We start from the raw sequence: 27,335 nt of genomic DNA on the forward strand, positions 1-27,335 counted from the left end.
GAAGCCAACAATGAATCCATACAGTGCAAAGTTTTCTCCACGACTTTCTCTAGGCCAGCCCTACTATGGTTCAGGCAGTTGAAACCTGGTTCTGTCAACAGTTTTGGTGATCTCCGCAGAGCCTTTCTCCAACAGTATAATGCTAACCGCGAGGCACCAAGAACAATGGAAGATCTCTATTGAATCGAGCAAGGGGAAAATGAACATCCAAAATCATATCTGCAGCGTTTCATTGACCTCGTACACCAGATCCACGGTGTCGACTCAGTCACCGCAGCTATACTCTTTGTCCAAAAGCATACAGGTGGGATCTCTCTTACACAAAAACCTCACCATGACACCACCTTATGACATGGTTGAGATTCAAATCCGTGCCGAAGGTGTCTTCATGGTCTTGGAATTTCGAGAGCGTGCACAGAAGAAATCCGCACTTATCTCCGCTCCACTAGCAAATAACCCTCCTCCCCCACCTGCAAGGGGTGACAAGAGGAAGAGATAGGAAATGGATCACACGAAAGCAGGTAAAAGGCCAAAGCCAAATCAAGACCCACCGCGATACCCCTCTTTCGAGTACACCATCCCTCAGGGAGTCATTTACAAAGAAAAAAAAGACTGACCCATCTAGAGTGAGCCATACAAAACTACCACTCCCCCTGAAAGAAGAGATAAAAGTAGGTTCTGCCTCTTCCACAAGGATCATGGCCATACAATCGCCGAATACCACACCCTACACAATCAGATCTAGGCCCTCATGAGAAGTGGGCGCCTAACCCAGTATATTAAAGAGACAAGCAGACCTGGTACCTCACAGCCCAACACTGCTTCTGTCCCAACACCACTAGTAGCAGACTCCCTGCATATGGCCACCGCGAGCTCACAAGAGCCCCTCAAGCAAATCCCCATGATACACGGGATCGTGGAGCTCACCGAGGAACAAGAGCAGGCCACCAAAATTCACAAAAGGATGGAAGAACGGGTAAAGCGATACAGATCATTAGGCCACATAGTCAACCTCGTCACTTCGGAGGAAAGACGTTATCCAGCCTCTGCAATCACCTTCACCGAAGATGACTTGCGGGGAGTGCACCTGCCCCATGACTACCCTCTAGTTATTTCACTGCAGGTCGACCATTGCCAGCTGGGAAGAGTTCTAATCGATGGGGGCAGTGGAGTTGACATTCTCTTCTAGGAAGCCTTCCAGAAGATGGGACTCAGAGAAAATCAGATCAGGACCTCTGCTACACCAATTTTGGGATTTAACAGCGAGAGGGTATACCCGAAAGGTGTTGTTCGATTAACCCTGATAGCCACAAAACGCACCTTGCCTGTGGACTTCCTCATAGTGGATTCTGTCACAAGCTATAACGCAATCATGGGAAGAAGTTGGATCCACCGAATGCAGGGAGTGGTCTCAACTTTGCATCAAGTTATGCGGTGCCACTCACCCAACGGACGATATACCATCGACATAAAAGGATGCCAGAAGCAAGCCAAGAAATGCTTCCTTACCCTGAAAGAAATAAATGATTCTGGCACCTCCCCTCCTGAAGACAATCCCAACAAATAGCAATCACAACGTGACTTACCAGCATGTCTCAAAGGCCTAGATCTAGAGGAAGATCGCAAAAATCCCCAGACCACACTTGATGATTTAGAGGAAATCTGTATAGATGATGATAACCCATCCTAAATAGTGTTGGTAAGTATCAAGCTTCCTGAAAAATAAAAACATCACTAATCCAATTCCTCAAAACCAGAATTGGAACCTTCGCCTGGTCTCCGCACGACATACTAGGAATAGACCCCTCTGTCATGAGTCACAGCCTCAACATATCGAACAGTTTCCCACCCGTCAAGCAGAGGCAGAGGAGGTTTGCTCTCGAAATCAACCAGGCCATCCAAGAAGAGGTACAACGGCTTCTGAGCATAGGAGCAACCAAAGAATGCCTGGATCCTAGTTGGCTAGCCAACCCTGTAGTGGTCCTAAAGAAAAATGGGAAAAAGAAAGTGTGCATAGACTACACCAACCTTAACAAAGCATGTCCTAAGGATAGCTACCCTCTCCCGAAAATTGATCAGATGATAGACGCCACGACAAGTTTCGAAAGAATGAGCCTCCTTGATGCCTACTCAGGATATAATTAGATCCCAATGAAGGCAGAAGATGGGATCCATACAGCTTTCATAACAGAATGAGGTTTCACTGTTACAAAGTTATGCCCTTCGGGCTAAAGAATGCAGGAGCAACATACCAGAGGCTGATGCCCAAACTGTTTTCTTCATTGCTTGGGAGAAACATGGAAGTATATATCGATGACATGGTCATCAAATCTCGACAAAGTTCTTCACATGTGGACGATTTAACCAAATGCTTCGACATCCTCGACACTTATAAAATGAAACTAAATCCAACTAAGTGCGCCTTTGGGGTGTCCTCTGGGTAGTTCCTAGGATATGTGGTCAGCCAGAGAGGCATCGAGGCCAATCCAACCCAGATTGCATCACTTTCAGAGGTTAAGGAACCCAGAACCATCTAGGACATCCAGGCTCTGACAGGCGAAATTGTAGCATTAAGCTGGTTCATGTCACGCATGTCCGATCGTTGCCAGCCCTTCCTGCAATGCATCAAGAAGTCTACCAACACCACCTGGGGGACAGAACAAAATAAAGCACTCGAAGAACTGAAAGCTTATCTGAGTTCTCCTCATGTACTGAGTTCTCCATCCCCAACGTAGACCTATTCCTGTACCTGTCAGTCTCGCAATCTGCCGTGAGTTCTGTGCTCTTTCAAGAAGATGCGAGTGTTCTACTGCAGTAAGATGCTACTAGACACTGAAACCCGCTACATCATGATGGAAAAATTGGCACTCACACTCATTACAGCAAAGAAGAAGCTACGACAGTATTTTGAAAGCCATGCCATCATTGTATATACAGACTACCCACTAAAGCAAGTGTTGAACAAACCCGATCTCTCTGGTAGATTATCCAAGTGGGAAATTGAACTCGGGATGTATGATATATGGTTCTCACTGCGGAAAGCAAAAAAGGGCCAAGTACTTGCTGACTTCCTGATCGAGATACAATCTTTTACCCCAGACACCTTACCTGAACTGCTGGAATCAGAAGTTGACTAGGTATGGACAATGCATATGGACAGAGCCTCTAATTCTCAAGGAGCCGGGATTGGCATCGTATTGGAAGCACCCTCCTGGCTAAAAATTGAGGATGCCATTCGGTTAGAACAATTTGCCATGAATAACGAGGCTGAGTATGAGGCTCTGATTTATGGCTTAGAACTAGCGCGAGACATGGGCATTAGATGATTGAAAGTCAGAGGGGATTCAAAGCTCATGATAGAACAAGTGGTCGGGAATTTCGACACCAAGGCACCTCACCTAACTAACCTATTACAAAAGGTAACTGACTTACAGTCACAATTCCATCAGTTTGAACTTGTGCAAGTGCCGAGGGAACAAAATCAGAAGGCCGATGCCCTCGCCAAATTAGCTTCTGCAGGGGAATGTTCTCGGCGCTCCACCATATACACAAGCCAATCACCAAAATCTTTGGAAGTTTTCTCAACCTCATCAAAACCTAAGTACTGGATGGATCCAATCATTTGCTATTTGTCTAAGTCTGAACTGCCAACCTATCCAAAAGACGCTAAACTTCTGCGTCTTTGAGCTCAACGTTACTCCATCATCCATGGAACGTTATACCACAAGTCCTTTAATGGCCCCTATCTTCAGTGTTTGCGTCCATCAGAAGCTAAAATATTGTTAGAGGAAATCCACGAAGGAGCATGTGGGAACCACAATGGGGGCCGAAGTTTGGCACACAAGGCACTTACAGCAAGGTACTACTGGCCATACATGATGACAGAAGCACGCGACTATGCCAAAAAATGTGACAAATGTCAGGGATTTGCACCCACCATCCATCGTCCCGCTCAAGCTTTACACTCCATAATTGCACCTTGGCCTTTTGCAAAGTGGGGGATGGACGTGGTAGGGGAACTGCCTAGATCTGCTAGAGGAAAACAATACACTCTGATAGCCACCGATTACTTCACTAAATGGGTCATAGCAGAAGCATACGTCACGGTCATGAAAATAGACATCATGAGCTTTGTGTGGAAGCACATCATCTGTCAATTTGGGATACCATGGGAGATAGTCGTTGACAACGGAACCCCACTCCAAAATGCCAAAGTACAGGAGTTGTGTGACACATACAAGATAAAATGGCCAAGCAGAAGCTTCCAACAAAGTCATTTTTTCCAACATCAAGAAAAACTTCGAAGATAAAAAAGGTGCATGGGTAGAAGAGTTACCAAAGGTGTTATGGGCATATAGAACAACAAAAAGGTCCTCTACGGATGAATCTCCCTACGCCATGGTGTATGGAATAGAGGATATCATCCCAACAGAGGTGGGCCTGCCTACGCTTCGAACAGAGCTAGCTTCTGATCTGACCACAAACAACATACAGTTGACACACAACCTCGACCTCCTGGAAGAGTTGCGAACAAGTAGCACAAATAAGACACGAAAATCACCAAAAGGCTGCAGAACGCTACTACAATAAAAGAGTCCACTCACGCATGTTTAAGAAGGGAGACTGGGTTCTACGTAAAGTCACTAGCAACCCAAAGAAGCTAGAGCCAAACTGGGAAGGATCCTTTGAAATCATGGAAGTACTAGGGCCAGGGTCTTATACTCTTAAAAATGTACGTAGTGGGAAAATCGTCCCTCGTACTTGGAATTCAATGTCTTTGAAACAATATTATTGTTGATAGTTGTACTGTATAGTTCAAAAGTAATACAACAAATTTCCTTTTTGCATTATTTTGGTATATTTTACACACTCAACTTTTGCTGACACAATTTTGCATACAGAATCCTTACTATCATAACATAAAGAGGACACACATGTGACAACTATCAGTTTACTCACTCCGCACTGAGAGATACTACAAAGGACATATTTTAATATATCCTTACCTACCCATATGAGAAACAACATTATTCACGTGCACTTAAAACCACCTACCACTCCTGCTATAAAATAGTGACCATCAGGACATTTTTTTATATCATTTTTTCATCTGTTTAAACATTCAGCCAAGATACAACAAGAATCTTTAATCCCAATGTAGTCATTTTCTAAACTTAAGGGTTCCTTCTAAGAAAAAGAGTGTTTATTAGCATACGAAAGGTAGTGCATGGTAAGATGCAACAGCTCGCTTCACAAACGCAATATGCATACATAGGCTTGTTGCCTCCGCCATTACACTCAATATTCTGCCCACAAAATTTTGAGTTTCACCTAAAAGCATTCTAATCTGACTTGACTAAGCTAATGGGGAGCTAAGGCCAGCCATTTCGCAGTCTAATCTGGCCTGACTATGTAAATTTGGTTGTCCATCCAGGGTACACTCCACCAACTACCCTGCCCTCTTACCCTGATAAGAAGGGCCCCGCCGTGCAGTTTAATCTGCCTTGACTACTGCACCAGAACCAATAGACACCCCACCTCGGGTTCACCCCCAGTGTGCACTAACTGGTTTAGCAATCCAAGGCTGGGAGGAACTTTTCCCGCAGTCGCACCCGCTTCCCGACAACGGCTGCCTCTGATGGATCGGAAGACTACCCGAGCAAGCCTTGCCACATACACCTCGGTATAGGTGCACTGGAAAGATATCTGATCCAGGGTTCTACCTTTCTCAGTACTGCCTCGACGCCCAGCCTCGCATGTTGCGTTCTGCGGCCGAGCTGAACCTCACCGCCCCCTCTCGCAAATGGTAATGCATCTTCCTTGATTTTTCATGCACTCAAGGAACTGACTCAGATTCTATTACACATACAACACGACTCCCTCAAGGCAAGAAGGTTCAACGCAATGCAACAGAGAACGCTTTACAGAGTACGACACCCTCGCGATTACAATCCGGTTCAACAGATGAAAAAACGGGGGACTACCTACACACTCGACTCTCTTAACCATAAACACACGATGACAATGCTAGATTAATCAGAAGCCCACATATAGTCAATGATAGCAACTAATCAGAAGCTGTTATTTATAAACTATATTACATTCATAATGATTCCCAGTTATATATAAAATATTACTTTCTTTACTATATACAAGGGTTATCTTGGGAATATTTAATCCCATTCAATACGAAGCGTATATTCTGCCATCGCACTGTCTAGCTTCGGATGGCCTAATCCATAACACTCACACGATATGTAATACGGAATACCACTTCTTACTAATTCATCCAACGCCCAAGTTGAGTATAACCACTGCGGCTTCTCAAAAATCCGCCTAAAAAATGGCACGTTTACCCACTACGATGTTCACTTGCAACAGAAACATCATCAGCACAAACCAATCACCTCAACACTAAGCTAAGTCGCTCACACGATACTTAACTAGACATTCTCTCCCACCATCTGTACGGCTTCTTACTGTATCTCACACGTAATGGCCTAAAGGGTCTATGAAGCCTCTTATCAACATACGTCAACTGACTCTCACCTGTTGCAATACTTTAGTTATTATAATCTCACAAACAAATATAGTAAAGTAAAACGCACATTCACTCACAAACAAGACAACTAAGGTGACAAAATCCTCCAAGATTGTATTAAAAATTTCCACAGTACATCTACACATATCCAAGCACTAAAAAAAGGCAAGGAACGCATATACAATCACCAAAAAACAAAAAACAAGAATTGTGTCCATCATTCTATGGAACCTCTTTCGCCAGCTGGTTTGGCCTCTACAACTGGAACAGGCTCTATCACCACCTATTCAGAAGTCTCTGCCACATCACCTTCTTCCACCGGTTCCCCACTGGCATTGTAAACTGAGCCCAAAGCGTCGCCTTTCAGCTTCAGTTTTTCAAGATGATGTGATGGGTATATAATTTGCAGATCCCTAAGCTCATTCAAGTATTTATCGACATTATATTCTCCCACTTTCACGTCGATGCTTTTGCAGTACATCTCCAATTTAGCCCATTTCTCCTCCGGGGTCTGCTTCTTATTACGGAGTGCCAGATCCAAGTATTTTGCAGTGTCCACCTTGGCAATCCTCATGAACTTCCGTTCGGTAATCTCACGATCTCAGATGCGCTGCCTCATGGCTTCCACTGCCGCCTTTTCTGCCTCCTGCAAAATAAACCCATCACTTCATCAAAACATGCAACATATTACCCAACCATATTTCCATTATACCAATGAATACAGAAAAAATGCATACCTCAGCCATTTCCCTTAATTGTCTCTCGGTTTTCTTGACAACCTCCTCTTTCTCCTTCAGCTTCTTTTCTAACTGGAGTTCCACCACCAGCTTCTACTTCCGCTCATCTGCAACGCCCATTTCCAGCACCTCCAATTTCTGATGTAGCTCTTTCTTTTCTTCCTCCAAAATCTCTTTATCTGTCTGCAAAGATACTTCATCTTCCTGCAAATCATTTATCATGTTGTCGAGCTTCTCCATCCGGGCTTTGTGTTGTACACAGAATTGGCTCTTCTCCATCCATTTATTGGTCATCGCCAATAAATCCACTTTCAGTTTGTCACGTTCCACCTCGAGTCCAACAGAACTTACAAGCTTCTCCTCTGTGACTACAACCTTCTCTTTCGCCTCTGCCAGCTGCGTTTCTAACTTCTTGATGGCCTCCACAAGCACGTTTCGGTTTGCTTCGGCCATCGTCCTCCCTGCCCGCTCTTCTTCAAGCATGACCGCCTACTCTGCTAGCTTCGTGTTGTTCTGAACAGCCGCTGCATACTCCTTTTTAGCAGCAGAAGCACATACGTTGCTCTGCAAAACATTAACTACACTTATCACCCATCAAACAAGACACGTACCACACGATACTCACTCTAGTAACTATTTGAAAACCATGCTAGTTTTTAGCAAACTTACCATCCATATATGGTCTGACACTTGTTGCAGCAAGTCACCTTGCCCACTCAATGACCAGATAGCTTCTGCAGGAAGATGAGGTCAACTTATGCGCACCATCTCCTCCATCACCTCTGTTGACGCAGAAGGTACATATTCAGGCATGTCTCCCGCTCTCTTGCTTGCTTCTCTTCTGGCTAGTGCAACAACAGAAGCAACGGGGGCAACCGGCTCCCCACCTCCTGCTAGTGTTGACACCATAATACTATCAGATGTTAATGTGGTCGTTCTCACTCTAGAAAGATATGGCATGGAAAGGCGTACAAGTAACCCAACTCCAACATCTTCACCCAAGTCACTTGGCAGATACACTGGCGTTTGCACTGTAAAGGACGTTAGTTGCTCCAGAAAAGCACTGGGAGACTCAAAATTACTTGTACCCTTCGGGGATACAATAATGACCTCTCCTAAATGAGAATTAGAAGTCGCAGTTGATGTTACATGAACATCAACACTTAAAATATGATCACCTGCGACCTCGGTAATCCCCAATTTTTGACATACAGAGAGAGTCTCAGGAGTAACAACCTGGCCTGCGTCAACTGGCTGAGAAGGACTGTTCATAGATTCAAAACCACCCCCAAAAGCATCCTCCAAAAGACAGTTCTTACGAGAGGTAGAAGAAGGGCGTCTCCCCTCTGATCCTTGCCTGTGACCGACATCAGAGCCCCCAGCCAAGGCAGAAGCAGAGGGCAACGCCTCTGATGACCTTGCACAGGTGCTAGGGGATCTCCCCTTACCTGGAAAATCGCCTTGCACACCAATAACAGTCGCCACCTTTGACGGTTTTGCCGATGTAGGACACAGAGCCGCAACATGCATAGCGCATTGCGAACCTGCCTCCGAGGAGGATCCAAGTGCAGGTGAAGAAGAGGATGATGTAGGTAAAGAGCCAACAGGGGCAGACCCCCGAGGCTTCTTGCACAACGATAGAGCTTGCCCAGTCAGTAACTTCCCTGGAGTAAGCTTAGGGATTGTTAGAGGAGAGCCTCTAGCGGCAGAAGCAGACCCCCTCAGGATCTGAAGCTTGAACGAAATGCATTTCCCATCATCCGAGTCTTCATCAGAAGACTCCTCTCACAACTTCCTCTTCCCCAGGGCATCCTTTGGTAGAGGCACCTGTTAGAGAGGTTGGATCTGTAGAGCGTCAGAAGGTGTAGAGGATCGTTCGTGTATACGAGAAGACCTGCATGCCAAAGCATATTTATCAGGAAATGATTCTGCAGTAGGGGTTAAACCAAAGCCATCTCTCTTCTTATTTTCAGGGATCCCTTGACGCTTGGAACATGCGGCAAAAGTCTCAGAGCACGCCCTCTCGTACTCGGTCTTTGATAATGTCAAAGTCGAAGAAGCGGGAGGGGATTTTTTCAAAAACACTCCCAACTGCTTCGCGCAAGTGGCTGTGATTCTGGCAAGGGATATGTCTCCCCTCTGCGTCCTAACTCGCAAAGCACCAAGGTCGATTTGGTCCAAGAAACAGAGCCGAGTCATGATCTGCATACAGTAGGGGTTCATTATGCCTCTGATAGTGATAGCGCTTTCTTTGGACTCATGAAGGAGCCCTTTCTCCGTCAGCAGGCTCTGTCATTCAGGACTCATACTAACTTGAGGCCACGCGAAATATGGTGCATGAAATAAAATAGCAATGAATAGGACTAGGTTAATGGACGATCATTTAAACACAATATGCTTGCACAAAAAGAGAAAAAGAGCAAAGCAATGGTAGAACTCACCTTTGATGAAAACCCTGGCCAAGAGGAAAATTTCTTGTGGCAGAAATTCAGGATACCACGCACCTCTGATTGCGAAGAAGTACTTGTCCCAATTCCTATGAGAGCTGTTGAAGTCAGTGAACATTGTTCGGTCTTTTTTGGGGGAAAGATAGAAGGTCTTCCAAGGTTTTCCTTCTATTGCTTTATTAGTCGACTTGGTGAAGCATGCATAGATGTCGTCTGATTGGATTTAAACATTCCTAAGGGCTCCAATCATCTGATCCCCGACTATGGATTGGATAGCGTTCAGGAGGAATTGAGAGATGTGAGCTCCAAAGTTTGAAATTATTTGCACTAATAGAGCAGGGAGAGGAAAAAGAAGCCATTCAATGTTTCTCAGACTCATAACGATTTTGCTAGGTTTGACCACATCTCTAAATCACCATTCCTTTAGTTTAGAATCCGTGAGCATTCGAACCGTGACATTGTCTGGAATGTCAAACGACTTACGTATGCGTTCGTATGAGGCTTTGTATCCTTCACGATCCATAGGCTCAGGAGATGAAGAGAAGACATGGCTGGAAAAATTGGGAGGTTTGCTGTAAGAATAGAAGAACAATCAGTTTTAGGGGTTTTCTCTCTTAGTTATTCTCTGGAAAGCTAAAATGGAGTTTCAAAAAGTTTGAAATGAGAATGTTTGAACCAGACCGATTAAGTGGGAAAAAAAATGTCTAAATCAAGAGTAGTACTCGATAGTTGGGCTTGCATTCAATTCTGAATGATGAATGATAGGAGTCTATGTGATCGTGCGCCTACAGGTAGCCTCGATTAACGGGAAGTGACGGCTTTGGGCGAAAACTTTGGCACTGAAGAGTCGGCCCAAGTCTCGAATGAATAGGCATGCTTCATCCGATCGAAGCTTAGGCCGGGGGGCATCTGTTGGGCCCAAAATGTTCGGCCCAGAAGCCGTATCTGTAACGACCCGGATTTTCAAGACTCGATAATGCGGAAATATAAATGTTTTCATTTAACAAAATGTCTCAAAAACCCGTATAAAAAAAAAACTTTTTAAAAAGTCGTATGGCCATACTTAACATTTAGTTACAACATATTTTATAAAGAGTAGAGTGAGCCTTGTTTAGGAAAATTACACAACATTTCCAAAAATAAAACGGCTTCCCAAAAGGTCGGTCCACATGTACATTTGCAAGGAAGACTCCAGCGCTCACTGCTCTGCCTTGCCCTTGCACTTACCTACAACATGAAACAACTAGGTAAGCGAAAACGCTTAGTAAGATCAACTTTCAAACAAAGCATGTAGAGAATTAGGGTTCCGGACCCATCCGGACCCTACACAATCAATTTCAAGAACGCTAAAGCGTCCTGGAAAACTTATGGTCATGCCTGATAACCAATGATAAATTAACTCATAACTAGATAAAAATCCTGCACTCAGAAAAATCCCAGAACAAGCAGATATATTATATCACAACTATATCTTATCAACAATTATATCCCTGCACTCAGAAAATCCCAGAGCAAGCAGATATATTATATCACAACATAATTCGAGACCAACACTCGACAATTTCCAACAATTCAGGCGTAACGCGCCCTCCAACATAATTGCTAATCTGTAAAAGAGAATCGAGTCTCCACACTAAGATCTAGCCAATAAATATTCTCATCAAGGGTAACTATCGTGTTACCTAGGGCATCGCTACTTATTCAAGAGTGTAATCCAATTTACACGGTTTTATGGAGACTTCTATGTTAATCAGTGGTGCTGGTGAGCAGTTACCCCTAGGGTGTTCAGCCTCACTCAATCTTGGCAACTCCTAGTATCTCTAGGCACTCTCACTGAATGGCCAATATTCACGGCTGCTATCCGGGAATAACTTATCAGAGCACTTGCTCGGATTCTAACCGTCCAATGATTAAGTAAGCATGAAGGCCCCTAGGTCCCATTTATCTTGGCACCCCTAGGTTTAACCAGCTTATCCTCATCTCATGGCCACTCGTCGCGGTAATGAACCGGACATAAATAAAATCAAGCAGTGTGACGGGGATCAACCGTCTAGGATATGACGGACTTCTACCGTTCATATTTTCTAATTCAGCACTCACTAGACTAACGTCTCTACGCAACTTTCTATGAAAGCCTAAATATATGCATGTATCCCTATACTAACATACAAGACAATAATCATTTCATGTTGCAGCCATACAATATAAGTTGACTTACTTGGAGTCCTTAGCGCTCAGCAGGTTTTCACCCTCCAACGTTCATCCAGTTACGCTTAGCCAATACTATAGTTATCCATACAGTATACTCGGATTAATTATGGCACTCATAATTCATTATTATTATTTTGGGCAGTTTGGTCATTTTAATAAAAGTCATTTGTAAGGATTTATAATCCTTATTTGGTTTTAAACCTATTAAGGAAAGTCATACAAAATATTCGAGACTAAACCCTAAGTCTCGGGGAGACCTATCCTAAGGTCTCGATACCTAGGCTCGGGTATCACAATGGTATTTCCCCACAACCCGCTAAAAATCTTATTCTTTCAAGGTATCGCTATTAACCCGCACTTTTGACTAGTCGGTTAAAATATGTAAGATTTTAGCCGGTATTATATCCAGAAAATACAAATAAATTCCTTAATTATTTTTAAAGAAAATAAACTCTTTAAATTTTCCTTTTATTTTTCTTAAGGTTTTAATATCTAAAAACCGTTTTAAGAAAATTGCCTAATTTGTCTTAATTAGGAAAACCGTTATAAATTTCTCATCTTGACTAATTAATTTTCCAAAAGCAATTAATCAATTTTAATTACTAGAAAAATAATTCATTTAATTATTTTATCAAAACATAGGGTTTTAAACCCTCTTTTAATTTATTAACTATTAATAAATTAAATCTCTTATTTTTAGAAAGAATAAAAACTCTTTAATAAAAATAATTCATTTAAACTCAAAGGGGTAATTTTAGTGAAAATATGATTTCAAGACTTACCATTTTATATCTTGAAATAAACAAAATTTTACTTTTTACCTTATGTTCCAAAATCTCATTTTTTACACTAAGTGTGAAAAACTTATTTTTCACATTTTTAACTACATACTTCGTTAGTTCATAACTTGAAATTTACTTACCCAATTGTTACCAAAATTTCCTAATTCCATTTTTGTTATGCCATTTAGGTCTTTGTAAAATCTTAGGTCAAAATGAGCATTTTTGATTGGTGAAATCATTTTCCAACAATGAGGTAAAAATGACCTTATTTTCAAGTCCTTATTTTTTCCAAACTTTGACAGTTAATAACTTTCAAACCGTTTAATATTTTCTTACCAAATTTTACAGTGGAATAATAGGTTATTCCAGAAATATTTCACAAAATTTTAGAAAAAACTGGGTTCATTTTCCCTATACAGTGGCTGTCCAAACTTGGTTCCGAAAATAAGAATACAAAAAAACAGTTTTTTACCTAAACTTTGAAATAGCATAACTTACTCATTTCTAAACATTTTTTTGTGATTTAAAAGCTCAATTTTATGTACTCAATCTCAACAACATCACAGTATAATTTAATTTTACAAAAACAATATACAGTGGCTGCTTGACCCCTTGGAAGTCACAGCTCAAAACATGTTTTGTTTTAGGGTATCCTACAAAACCCTTGGGGGTTTTGGTTCCCATTTTCAAAAATCAATACACATGCATCATAAAAATTATTAAACAACTACCATAACCTAATTACATCACCAACAAGAAACTTTAAGCATTAAATATACAAAATAATGCTTAAAACTAAAAACCCTACAACAAAATCATCAAAAGTAAACTTTTTACCTCTTTGGTGTTCTTGCTTAAGGTTTGGACCTTCCTATAAGCTTTGACTCCTTAAAAACCTTTCAAAATCCCTAACCAACTTCCCCCACAACATAGTTAATTAGCTATTTGAAACTCTAAGCTTAAAACTTTACAAAAGCCTAGATTAGTGAAGCTTTACCTTAGGGAAAATACTTCCTAGACCAAGACTTAGCCTCCAAGTTTTCCTTGGTGTTCTTGAGGTTGAATATTGAGGGAACACTTTGAGAGGTCTTCAAAAATCAGATGAGTGAATGAGAGAGGGAGAGTGATCGGTTCTTAGTGTGGGAATTGCTCACAAAACTCTTCAAAATATCACAAAGTACTTGAGTGCTTTTCTACCCACTTGCCCACTTGACTTCTTCATTAAATGGGATTTAATCTTTATAAAATTGGGTTCACACCACTCTAAAATACCACATGGCCGGCCAACCCTTGCTATATATATGATCATTTCATTTTTTTTTTTATAAAGGTTATTAATGTTTCATAAGAAGAAAAGTCCAAATTGGCTTTTGACACCTTTTTCCCTCTTATTAAGTTTTAATCACCAAACTTAACATTAATTAATTAAATTTAATGTCTCTCACATTTAATTTAATTAATCACATAATAAAATTTAACCTAAGGTCCATTCATGGAATAAAATTCCCAATTTCGGCAAAATTAGGCATTTACCACAAAATGCCTTAAAATTTCCATTTTCTTTTAGGTTTATTATTTTTTACCAAAATTTAACTTTTATGAATGTAATTTATGCCCAAAATATAATTGCCATGATTTTTCATTTTATTTTCCGAGATTTTTACCCGATCAGGGTTTTTGTGTCGGTCTAGGACCGAAAGTCTTATCTTGACTTTTAAAATCACAAAATTCATATTTTGGCTAGCAATAACTCATGGAATACTTACAAACAAAATATAATATTATTTAAAATAATATTCTTAACCCGGGGGAAAAATCCCGACCCGAATCGTTTAAAGGTACCCAAAAACGTAGGACGTTACAGTATCCATTTTAAGAATATTGAAACGATGCGTTTTGGTCAATAGAGGCTCTGGAGGCAGAATTCGCGGGTCAGAGGCGACCTGCGCTTCCGCCCTTTGAACGTTTAGTCGAACCAAATACTTTTTTGGGGGAAATTCAGTTATTTCCCCCACCAATATTGGAGTTAGTTTAACCAACTAACCTCCTTGCATTTTTTCTATAAATACTAAACTCTTATTCAAATAATGGGATCGAAAAAAATCTGACTTAGGCATCGGAGTGTCTTTCTTGCAGGTACCCCCGATGGATCAACGACTGTATAAGAGATCATCGTCATCAGAAAGGGATCCGAAAATCAGTTATCGTCGGCAAATACCTCCAAATATAGAAAGGCAAAGTTGTTGCTTCAACACTAGGCATATGCCCTTACCTAATTCCGCCAATGGGAATACCATTGCCTACACTTCTTGCCCCACGACCCTCTCATTTCATATCTCATTTTTTATGTCTCTAATAACGAGGCCATCCCTACTGCCAAAGCATAAGTAAAAATCTCATGCATTAGAGTGACCCTAACGCTCTAGGCCATCCCAGGGTTCAGTCCTTAAATAAATTGTTCTTTCCAAGATACATCCACTTGTATCAAATCCAAAGCGAATTGAGCAACCCATCAAATTTATTGACATACTCTGTCATTGTCTTATCATTCTAAACCGAGTTCATAAACTCATTAGTCCTCGCGGTTCAAACTGTTAGGAAAACTTATACAGGATCTTTATTTATTTTCATGTAGATCTAATATTAAACAAGTTAATATGAGACAACCTAGAACATGTTTCTAAAATTGAATTCAAAGAGAAATAATGATAAGAATACTTACATTATACACAACGGAATGAATGAGTCATTCTTTCAGTTTCTCTAACCCTTGTATCCTTTCTGTCGCAGAGTATTACCAAGAAACTAAACCGATCTTCAAATTTCTTCGCAACCTTACAAAGTATCCTTAGGATCACCTAGACTAGATTGGGCGATTCTCAACACACGAGATAGACATGGAGAGAAGAAGAGAAAGAATAATGAGGCTTAGAAAAGGACTTATGTTTAGAGAGAATCAAAAACCTATCAGAAACTTGTGTTTCAGAAATCTGACTTCACTTGTGTTTTCAACTCTCTCTTAACATTCCTTTTATAGACTCAATTAGGTCATTTATTTAATTAAAAAATCAATAAAATAATTGTCAATTAACATCCCTATGTCGAAATTATCATGGGCTTTAGGCCCGTAAAATTTTCTATTTGATTATAAGCCCGTTGGACTTAAAATCAAGGCTTGTATTATTTTCTATTGATTTAATTAATTAAATAATTATTTAAATTATTTATCAAATTAATTATTTATAATTTTAACCTTGATTTAAAATTATTTATTAATTTATATACCAATTTATCTTAATTAATAAATCTTCCCTTATTTCTCTTTTCTTCTCAAAATTACATAACTCTGTGAAACTATCCAAAATTGACCTCAGCTTTGATAATTCTAATTGATAATTAAATCAATTAATTGAAACTATCTAGATGATTTTATCCAAGGTACAGTGGGGACCATGGGCCTATGAAATCAAGCTCCAATAAGTTATCATAAATCTAACAAATAAACTTACTAACTTATTAATTCCTCGTGACTCCACTAAAGACTCGGAATTGCACTCTTGAATTCATAGAACGCTCTATGACAAATATAGATACGTTATTAATTATCCATTGTTACAACCATAATTGTCACTCAATCATTTATAGACGGTCTACAATGAGATGGGACTAAAATACTGTTTTACCCCTTATTGTATTTTATCCTTAAAACACTTAATTCCTTGTAAATGATATTTCAGTAAACTAATATTAATTATTGAAATGAGATCTCTATCATTTAGCACCTTGAACCAAACTAAAAGGAAACCATCATTTCACTTTCTCATCAAAAGCTATAGATGTTCATATCTATGATTAACACTGCCACTCAATTATACTACCGAATTCTCAAGATGTAAGTATGGGCTAGTTCGTAGGGTAAGCTGGTAACAAACAAGTCAAAGAACTCAAATATTACAATCAGTTAGAATACTAACCACTCATAATTGAGATTGAATTTGACCTACAGTCAACTATATGATATGCTAGAATAGATAATAACGGTATGTTTACTTATCCTATCAACTGTCAATATCGGTCCAGTCCGATGTAACAAATACATCCGATCTTATCAACTTTGTTAATGTTCTGGAAAGAACATAATACTACAATGTGTAAGTAGATCATATCGTAGATTGGCAAGTCAGTGTAAATCCTGTGCACTGATGATTGGTGGTGAAAAATGCATATTTATTGATCTCAAATGTTAAATTAAATTGAATTTTAATTAATATTTTCAGGAAATTAATGAAAAATATTTTTACAATTGAAAATATTTATTTTGAATTTAATTTGGTTTATTTTGCAGGAATTATGTTACATTTTGGTACAAATAAAAAAGAAAGATTAAATTTTGGAAGAAAGAAATTGAATAAATAGCATTTTTCTTTTAAAGTCTTTCCATTGCATGAAGCCCAACCCAAGTGATTTCTTTGATCTCATGCCGAACCCAGCTTTACAATTCTCTCTACGTGACATGTGATCAATATTAGGGTCTTGTTGAAAACTAGCCACTTATATGATTAGTTAACTAAAATTACACTCTAATTATATTTTGTTTAATTCTACCCATTTTTTCCCCCACACTTCCAAAAATGCCCTTGACCATTACCATTTTCTCTAACACCTTGCCAATCAATCCTAGCCTCCATGATCAGCACTGTACCACCACAACTCCACCACGAAACCAGCACAACTCCACCACAACGCCACCACACGTCCACCACAGCTTTGCCATTGTCATCAATAGAGTCACTGACACCATAACCTTCTACGACGTTCTACAACCACGGTTCTGCCACCACAGCTCCACCACGAAGCCACCACACCTCCACCGCGCCTCCACTGCTGGTATAGTTATAGTTTTTATTGAGATATTGACATAAGAGCTGTTTGAAGTTTGATTCGTTAATTTTTCACGTGAACTATGCTTAATATATGTTTATATTTCAGTAATATATAAATTATTATTATAGATTCATAGCCTTTGTTAATGTATGCTTTGTTGCATCTTTATTCGAAATAAATTCTTACCGTATATACTGTGATGTATGCCATGTGTTTGTGAAAATGTCTGTGATATATATCTCTCTTATACATAATGAATACAATTGTCATCATACCATCATCACCATATATTTATAAAATTCAATACAAATGAAACTCAATTATTTGTCTTTGGCCTTGAGTAAGTTTTTCATGTTCGACAGCTACTCCTTGACAAACAAACAAATTTAATTTTTTTTTAAATTTTTTTGAACTGTACAATCATACATATAAATTAGATTTTAGTATGACATTAAAGTTGAAAGTCTGTAGCTTGAACTCAAAGAAAGCTTTCGTTGATTGGCATGATTATGTTAGATATTATACTAAGGTTCTGTTAAATTAATTTAGAGTTTGTTTTTATATAACTGTTTACATAAATGAACAACTGTGTTTGGAAAAAGCTGTTAAAAAATTGTTTTGGTGTATTATTCTGAGTTTTTTCTGTTTACATTTTGCTGGGTTTGGATAAAGATATTATACAAAGCTCAAAAGCTCAATCCATTACTTGATCAGAGCTTTTATCAAACACTTTCTATTCTTTAAAATGCTATGAGCCAAAAACATTAATCCTCTTCTTCAGCTTTCCCTTGATTCTTTTACTTTCTTGATTCTTCAATGCCTTCCGACACTTCTCACAGAAATGCTCCAGTGGTAGAATCTCCCGCCCCTCCAATGAAAACTCCTTTGTCTGGCTTCTTTGCCCTCACTGCTCAGCTATTGTAGAATACAGAAGGATTTGTTTGTCTTTACTAGCTTTGGCATATGTTATTGCACATTGTAGGTGAACAAGCAATCTAACCTTATCACCCAAAGTAAAGGTTTTTGAATTGGCAAGAATTATTTTATCTTCAGTATTTCTCAATTTTTTATTTTAGTATGTTTGTCTATGCAACAAGCAAGTCATTAAATTTTGCATAGCTCCTTTCCAGCTTGCTCAAATAATTTTCTTTAGCCTTCAATTCTTTCTTGGAACCTTCAAGCTTTGATTTTAGCCAAGTAGCTGAACTTTTCAAACTTAGCTGGGGTGTCTACAATTTACCAAACAAAATGCCATGAAACATTTGATCTAAGCCATTTAAGGCTTGCGGTTTAAATTTTAAAGCAAGTGGTTTAAATTTTAAGCATTGTGGTTTAAATTTAAAGCTTAATGGATTAAATTTCAAACTTAGGGGTTTAAAGATAGTTGGTTTATAATTTAAGCTTAAATGAATAAAAATTTATAAATTGTAGTTTAAATATGATGTCATTTAAGTCTTGTGGTTTAGATTTATAAATAGTGGTTTAAGTTTTAAGACATTTGGTTTAAAATTATAAAAATTTTATATTAGATTCATACATTACATTATCTAGATTAAAATAGAGTATGTTTATAATTTAAGCCTAAATGAATAAAACTTAAACCTTGTGGATTAAATTTTGATGCCATTTAAGTTTAGTTGTTCATATTTTAAGTTTATTTCCAGCATCCTAAAAAATATGTTTTTGTTGTTCAGCACATTGAATCCTAATTTTAAGAACAATGTTGTAAATTAAGAAAGTATTAGTTTAAATTTTTAGCCATTGAATGTTTGAGGTATAAATTTTGTTGTAAAATAACATTATTATCTTCATCTTCACGATAAAACATCTTTTGCATTACTTTGATTCTTCTTATTGAGTCACAAATATTATTGACACTTAGTTTTGCAAAAATTGTGTTTGCCTTGAGATGAGTGAAGTTAAGGGAAAAAGTATATTGAATTGATTTTTTTTTTTTTAATTTCTATCCAAGATAAAGCAATAAGCTCTCATGGTTGTGTTATTTTTTATTGCAGGGAATGGATAAGATAATGTTATTTGTAGTTTTTAACGGAAGATGGAATGCAAACAACAAATACATTGATCATGAAGTGAAAATATTGATGGTGGAAAAGGATATCAAGTATGAGGAATTGGTAAACAAGATATACAAAGAGCTCAGATTGAATGAACGATTGATTTCAACAAACTTGATTTTTGATGCAAATATGGATACAAGCAAAGGAATGAAGATAGAAAGTGATGAGAATTTACAAGTTTATCTAAACTTGAACAAGACTGTGGAAGAGTTGAAAAAATGTCCTCTCATCGTTGAAGTAGAACAGAGAAATCAAACCATTTCTTTGCCAAGAGAAGCTAGCATTCCATCTGCTTTAGCAAGCAATGCAACAAGTCAAAGTTTGACTCTCACAGACCCCAATACAAATACTGCAAGCACTAGCAAAATGAAGAGCGCCTCAACACAAGAATCCAACAAATTTACAGAACACGGGCAAGAAGCTCAATCACCTCTCCATGTGTTGCCGAATATGGAGATTGAAGACATAAGACTCAATTATGTTTTCAAGAATAAGACTGATCTAAAACATACACTTGCGAAAATAGCCATCAAGAAACACTTTCAGTACAGAATTCAAAAATCATGTTCAGAAGCATTTTGGGCAAAATGCATAGATGAGAATTGTGGCTGGTATGTACGTGCAAGAAGCTCAAAAGTATCAGAATACTTTCGAGTTATCAAATACCATAAACACCACACATGCTCGTTAAATCACAGAAATTTTGAAAATAGACAAGCAAGTGCAAAAGTCATCAGTAGTTACTTCAAAGAGAAGTTTCGTGACCCAGGATCAACCTATCGACCAAGGAAAATAATAAGAGACATGAGAGATGAACATGGGGTAGGTGTAACATACAATAAAGCTTGGAGAGCAAAAACACTTGCAGCTGATGATGTTAGAGGGTCAAATGAGGAAAGTTATGCATTGTTGCCTTCATATTTGTATATGCTACAGTTGGCCAACCCAGGAACTATCACACGAGTATGTAAAGATGAAGAAAACAGGTATGAATAATATTAATGATTCGCATTCCTATATTAAAGGCTTTACTGATTACAATCCATATCTTACATCTCTAGGAATTGGTTGTTTTTTTAATTAAATTTTACAGGTTTAAATACATGTTTATTGCTTTTGGGGCTTCATTAGATGGATGGAAGCAATGTAGACCAGTTATAGTGGTAGATGGAACATTTTTAAAGACGAAATGTGGAGGTACACTGTATGCAGCTTGTGTTAAAGATGGAAATAATCAAATTTTTCCTCTCGCCTTTGGAATTGGGGATTCAGAAAATGACAATTCATGGATATGGTTCTTTACAAGACTAAAAGAAGCAATAGGAGAACGAGAAAACTTATGCATAGTATCTGACAGGCATAAAAGCATAAAAAATGCAGTTGAACAAGTGTATCCTGGTGTATATCATGGAGTTTGTATTTATCATTTGAAGCAAAATCTAAGGACTAAGTTTAGGGGATTACATGTGCATGCCATATTTGAAACTGCTTCAAGAGCGTACTCAGCTCAAGAATATTATTCTGCCATGGCTGAATTACAGAAAATTAGTCCTGAAATGACTACTTATCTTTTGGAAGCAAAACCAGAAAAATGGGCTCGGCCATTCTTTCCAACGAAGAGGTATAACATTCTTACAAGTAACATTGCCGAATCTATAAATGCAGCAATTGTGCATGCGAGAGAATTGCCTATAACGTCGTTAATAGAAGCTATAAGAGAGATGCTTCAAAGATGGTTTTCAACAAGAAAAGAAGCAGCAATTAACCAATTTGTTGAGGTGACAAAATGGGCAAATGATGAAATGGAAATCAAACTTGATGTGGCATTTCGAATGAAGGTATGTTATTAAAGTTACATTTATTTTCTTTTTGTTAGGATTTTAAATTCAACAGTTAATAATTGTATTGTTTCACAGGTAGATGCAATTGATGCAATGAAATCTAGTGTCACATATGGTGATCGAGTGTTTGTTGTCGACTTGGAACAACATATGTGCACATGTAATGAATTTCAACTAGAGGGAATTCCATGTGCACATGCTATTGCAACAATTGAAAGCAAGTACTTGGACAAGTACAAATTTTGCTCAAATTGGTATAAAAATTCTGTTTTGAAAGAGACATATGCAGGATCAATTAATCCTCTTCCAGATAAAGATGATTGGAGTGTCCCAGATGAAATTATAGGAGATAGCATGAAAGCTCCAAAATTCAAAGTAAAACAAGGACGTCCCAAGAAAAAAAGATTTCCGTCAACAGGAGAATTTCCCAAGCATGTTCGAACAGTCAAGTGTGGAAATTGCGGAATATTGGGGCATAATAGAAAGAATTGTAAAAGCCAACCAATTCTAAAATAAGGATAACATTGAGTTGTGAATTGCATATATATCATGATCATTGAGATTGATTATTGTCCTTGAGAACAGTGCATTATGCATGAAAGCATAAACTGTTGTTATCTGTTGCAGTCTAAAGACTATAAAGATGCAATGTTATACATATTTGTTGCGTTGTGGACTTGTGGATAAGAATTTTTATACATTTATTAAAGTACATTTGTTTTTTATTATATTATTATCTATTTAATTTATGAAAAAATAGGAATTGATATTAGTGAGAGATGAATTTGATAGAAAAAGGTTATAAAAGATGATAGATTATCATCTTTAAATTATGACAAATTTATCAGTTAATCTTATTTATTTAAGGCTTGCGGTTTAAATTTCTAGGAAAGGTGTTTAAATTTAAAACATAGGGGTTTAAATTTTAAGCTTAGGGTTTTAAATTTAAAACATAGTTGGTTAAATAAAGTTGGATTATAAATAGAGCTTAATGGATAAAAATTTGATACCATTTAGCCTTGTGGTTCAAAATTTGATTCAATTTAGCCATGTGGTTCAAAATTTGAAGCCATTTGCATTGTGGTTTAAAGTTTTATGAAAGTGGTTTAAATTTAAAGCTTAGTGGTTTAAATTCTTAGGCAAGTAGTTTATATTTAAAGCTTAACAGTTTAAATTTAAAACTTTGTTGTTTAAAGATACTTGGATTATAAAGCGTTTAGGCAAGTGCCATTTTACCCGCCGCGGCGCACAGAACTTTCAGATATTAGAGCCGCGGCGCTCAGAATGAAACAAAAAATTTATGGATAAAAATACATAAATTTTGGTTTAAAATTTGATGTCATTTAGCCTAGGGGATCAACATTTTATTCCATTTGGTTTGTGGCTTAAATTCTTAAGCAAGTGGCTTCAATTTAAAGATTAACGGTTTAAGTTTAATAATTAGGGGTTTTAAGAGACTTGGATTATAAATAGAACTTAATGGATTAAAATTTATAAATTTTGGTTTAAATTTGATGCCAATTAGCCTTGTGGATCAAAGTCCGTGATGCCATTTGGCATTAGGGATCAAAATTTGATGCCATTTATAATGTGGTTTAACATTTTAAACAAGTGGCTTAAATTGAAAATATTGTGGCTTTAAGCTTGGTGTTGCGCCGCGGCTCACAGGCACTGCGAAACATAAGCGCCGCGGCTCCCAAGGAAAAAAAGGCAGATTGGAACATGTTTTCTCTGTGCGCCGCGGCACCATTTAAATAGGGCCGCGGCGCACAGAGCATGTAACTTCTATTAATATAATTTTTTTTTTTCATTGCCAATCAGAACATGAGCACTAAATTTTGACAAATAATGAAACTTGTATTAAAATTTAAGCCTAATTACTTAAATTTAAAGGCTAGGGATTTAAACTTTGAGTGAAATGGTTAATTAGATTATAATAATTATGATTTAAGCCTAAAGGATTAAAACTTAAACCCTGTGGATTAAATTTTAATTGCTATTTAAGATTAATGGTTCGTAGTTTAAGTCATTTAAGGCTTGCGGTTTAAAATTTTAAGCATGTGGTTTAAATTTAAAGCTTAGGGGTTTCAATTTAAAGCTTACTGGTTTAAATTTAAGACATTGTGGTTTAAAATAAACTTGAATTATAATTAGAGCTTATTAGATTTTTTTTTTTTTATAAATTATGGTTCAAAATTTAAAGCCATTTAGCCTTGTGCTTCAACATTTTTAGGCAAAGTGATTTAAACTTAAAGCTTAGGGGTTTAAATGAAAAACATTGGGGTTAAAAAGATACTTGGATTACAAAAGGAGCTTAATTGATAACAAATTAGAAATCTTGGATTAAATTTGATGTCATTTAGCCTTGAATTTGATGCCATTTAGCTGTGGGGTTCAACACTTTTTGTCAAGTGGTTTAAACTTAAAGCTTATGGGTTTAAATGTTGAACATTGAGGTTTAAGAAAGACTTGGATTATGAAAAGAGCTTATTTGATAACAATTTATAGATTGTGGTTTAAATTTGATGTCATTTAGCGTTGGGGTTCATTATTTGATTCGATTTGGATTGTAGTTTAAATTTTTAGAAAAGATGTTCAAATTTAAAGCTTAGGGTTTTAAATTAAAAACATTGTTGTTTAAAGAGAATTGGATTATAAATAGAACTTAATGGATTAAAAATTATAAATTTTGGTTTAAATTTGATGCCAATTAGCCTTGTGGATCAAAATCCGTGATACCATTTGGAATTGTGGTTCAAAATTTTATGCCATTTATATTGTGGTTTAACATTTTAATCAAGTGGTTTAAATTTAAAGCTTAGGGGTTTAAATTTAAAGCTTAGGGGTTTAAATTTAAAATATTGTGGTTTAAAGAGACTTGGATTATAAATAGAGCTGAAGTGATAAAAATTCATAAATTTTGGTTCAAAAGTTTATGTCATTTATGTATGTGGTTGAAAATTTGATGTCATTTAGCCTAGGGGTTCAACATTTTATTCCATTTGGTTTGTGGCTTAAATTTTTAAGCAAGTGGCTTCAATTTAAAGACTAACGGTTTAAGTTTAATAATTAGGGGTTTTAAGGGACTTGGATTATAAATAGAACTTAATGGATTAAAATTTAAAAATTTTGGTTTAAATTTGATGCCAATTAGCCTTGTGGATCAAAGTCCGTGATGCCATTTGGCATTAGGGATCAAAATTTAATGCCATTTATATTGTGGTTTAAAATTTTAAAAAGGTGGTTTAAATGTAAAAGTGTGGGGTTTAAATTTAAAACTTAGAGGTTTAAGATGAAAAAATTGTGGCTTAAAGCCTAGGGAATATAAGCGCCAGATAACAATTTATATTTTATTTTTCAAAACTTGATGCCAATTAGCATTGTGGTTCAAAATTTGATGCAATTTAGTCTTGTGGTTCAAAGTTTGATGCCATTTAGATTATTGTTTAAAATTATAGGAAAGTGGTTTAAATTTAAAGGTTAGAAGTTTACAATGTTTGTTGTTCAAGAAAAATAATTGCTATTTAAATTTTTAGACAAACGGTTTACATTTAAAGGATAGGGGTTTAAATATAAAACTTAGTAGTTTAAATTTAAAACATTGTGGTTTAAAGAGACTTTAATTATAACTCATATGTTAAAGATTAGTACCACTTGTGAAGTAATTCTCATTGCTAAACTCATATGGTAAGTTTATGATATCAAGCACAAAAACTCAGAGTTCCACAACTCTTGATTTCAAGGGTCAGTGAGCATTAAAAACATTCTTAAAACAAAAAGTATTGAGAATCATATTTTGTTATTGTGTTCATACATGACACAAGTTCTCTGCTGGAGTTTCATGACCGTGCTTCCTCTTGTACCCATGATCCCAAAATTCTAAGGCCATCTTCCTTCTCATATCAACAACATTGTTTGGACCAATTTTGAATGGAGACATCCCCATCATTAACAACTCAGCCATTTTTATCACGTAAATACCACAATCAAACCTGCAAATTGGTAAAAACAAAATTCAACAGAAAAAATTGAGGATAAAAGGAAAACTCAGCATACAAATTAATTGAATCTTAACAAACTCACGTGTTATCCTGAAAAGGAGATTCAACCCATGAGAACCTAAAATCCTCGCACATAGGAGCATAATGTTTACGTTTTTCATGGAAGCCCAAATAATCCAAAATGAATGGAAGAATTCTGCAATATTTCTTCACGTGTGTTTCAACATCTTCGTTATTGGGACTATTAAATGAGTCATATATATAGATAATCTTTTTATCTATATGAAAAACACCTAAGCTCCAATGATCTAAAAAAATCCCCCTTCCTTGTGGAATAAGAAATGGCATGAAAACAAAGTCAACTTCAAACCATGATTTTCCAAATTTCAATATCTTTCCCAGAATGAAATCAATAATAGCCTTCATTTTGGGACATGGATGCTTTATCCTTTTATGTTGATCTTTTTTTTTTACATCTGAAATCATCTTCCTTAAATGAGCTTCATCACAACTAATTAGGGTCATGTAGTGATCAAAAACACAACTTGTTGTAGTACATTTCCGAAATGAAGGATAACAAGTATGAGACAATGCCTTCTTTCGCAAATAGTAAAAAGATATATCAATATGCTGCAAAAAAAAAATATAAAAAAAAGATAAAATATATAATCCAATTATAACATAACAAAATTGAAAATGAAAACAATATAAAGTATGAACAATATAATAATAAATGCTAGATAGTATAAAATCTTACATCGTTATTGATGAGACCTTCTGCATCACACAAATCAAAGAACCACTTTTTGTTGTCAATTTCTATTCCTCCCAATGATAAAGGTGATTTTAATTTGGCATGAAATGCAGCATATGGAGATGATTTACTTCTACAAAATCAACAAACATTTATAAAAAGATATATATAAAATAATAAAAAAAAATTGAAAAGAAAACACAAAGACAATTCATTTACCTTTTCTTATTCATACCACGAGTGTACCACTCCAAGAAGAACGAAATTGCTTCTGGAACAGGCATAACTTCATATTCACTCTCAAATGGAAATCTGCCTAAGAAATGACAAGTATTCTTTGCTTCTGAAGAGTTCATGGAAGAACAAAGTAATTCACTTGGTTCCACAATAGTTGTCATGGATGGTGGGGAAGCCATGATTGCACTTGAATCATCATGATCACTTTTCATTTGCTTCACTTCTTTTACTTCTTTTTGTTCTTCTGTTCCTCTAAAGTTCTTTGCAATATTTTCTTCCTTTTGATAGAATTTTTCATTGACAACCTACATATCAAAAAAATCAGCTACTACAATTAAAAAAAAAAAAATTAATACATGATTACGCAAGTATCATCAAATTCAAAGTTTATACTTGTGGGGCACTTTTTACAATTGACAAAGAAGGAGGAATGCATTTTGGATTGCTAGGAACAATCTCGCCAGTTGATCTCAACAGTGTAGAAGGTTTTTTTATTTTCTCTAAAATTTTAGAAATATTTGGTGGTTGCTTGCCATGTATGCTCCTCTTATTATAATTTTCTCTTTGTTCAATAAGGGCGTTGCTTGCAAAATTCATGCATTCCTACAAATAATAAAAGATGAAAGTTAAAAACATGATAATTAAATGAAAATTAACACAAAACTTTATTGAAAAATATATAATATTTTAAATTTGTACCTTTGGTTGAGGAACACATTCAGGACTACTTAGAAGAATTTCACCACTTAACAAATCATTTATGCATGCTTGCAAATCCTCTTGAGCAGATAACTTTCTAGTTTTCTCTGAAACTTTGGAATC

The 27,335-nt window shown here is 36.8% G+C and overlaps 2 protein-coding genes across 2 annotated transcripts; both read left to right on the forward strand.

The window, feature by feature from the left end:
• The first annotated feature begins 1,204 nt into the window (after window positions 1-1,204).
• Window positions 1,205-1,567, forward strand: LOC133791825 (uncharacterized). The gene has a single exon (XM_062229736.1). The coding sequence runs from the start codon at window positions 1,205-1,207 to the stop codon at window positions 1,565-1,567; it is 363 nt and encodes a 120-aa protein (XP_062085720.1).
• Window positions 1,568-9,705: 8,138 nt separating this feature from the next.
• LOC133791826 (uncharacterized) lies at window positions 9,706-22,208 on the forward strand. The gene is made up of 5 exons (XM_062229737.1): window positions 9,706-9,831; window positions 19,618-20,666; window positions 20,774-21,518; window positions 21,597-21,896; window positions 22,149-22,208. Exons 1-5 carry the CDS (start codon window positions 9,706-9,708, stop codon window positions 22,206-22,208), a joined length of 2,280 nt encoding a protein of 759 aa, XP_062085721.1.
• The last annotated feature ends 5,127 nt before the right edge of the window (window positions 22,209-27,335 follow it).

Source organism: Humulus lupulus, chromosome 7, assembly GCF_963169125.1.
Source record: "Humulus lupulus chromosome 7, drHumLupu1.1, whole genome shotgun sequence".
NCBI classification, from domain to species: domain Eukaryota; kingdom Viridiplantae; phylum Streptophyta; class Magnoliopsida; order Rosales; family Cannabaceae; genus Humulus; species Humulus lupulus.

Bases quoted from the DNA above. Each gene is read 5' to 3' on its own strand.
- LOC133791825 (XM_062229736.1), top strand. From the start codon at position 1,205: ATGGGACTCAGAGAAAATCAGATCAGGACCTCTGCTACACCAATTTTG.
- LOC133791826 (XM_062229737.1), top strand. From the start codon at position 9,706: ATGGTAGAACTCACCTTTGATGAAAACCCTGGCCAAGAGGAAAATTTC. The intron at 20,667-20,773 runs GTATGAATAATA...TAAATTTTACAG, and splicing joins TGTAAAGATGAAGAAAACAG to GTTTAAATACATGTTTATTG. The intron at 21,519-21,596 runs GTATGTTATTAA...ATTGTTTCACAG, and splicing joins ATGTGGCATTTCGAATGAAG to GTAGATGCAATTGATGCAAT.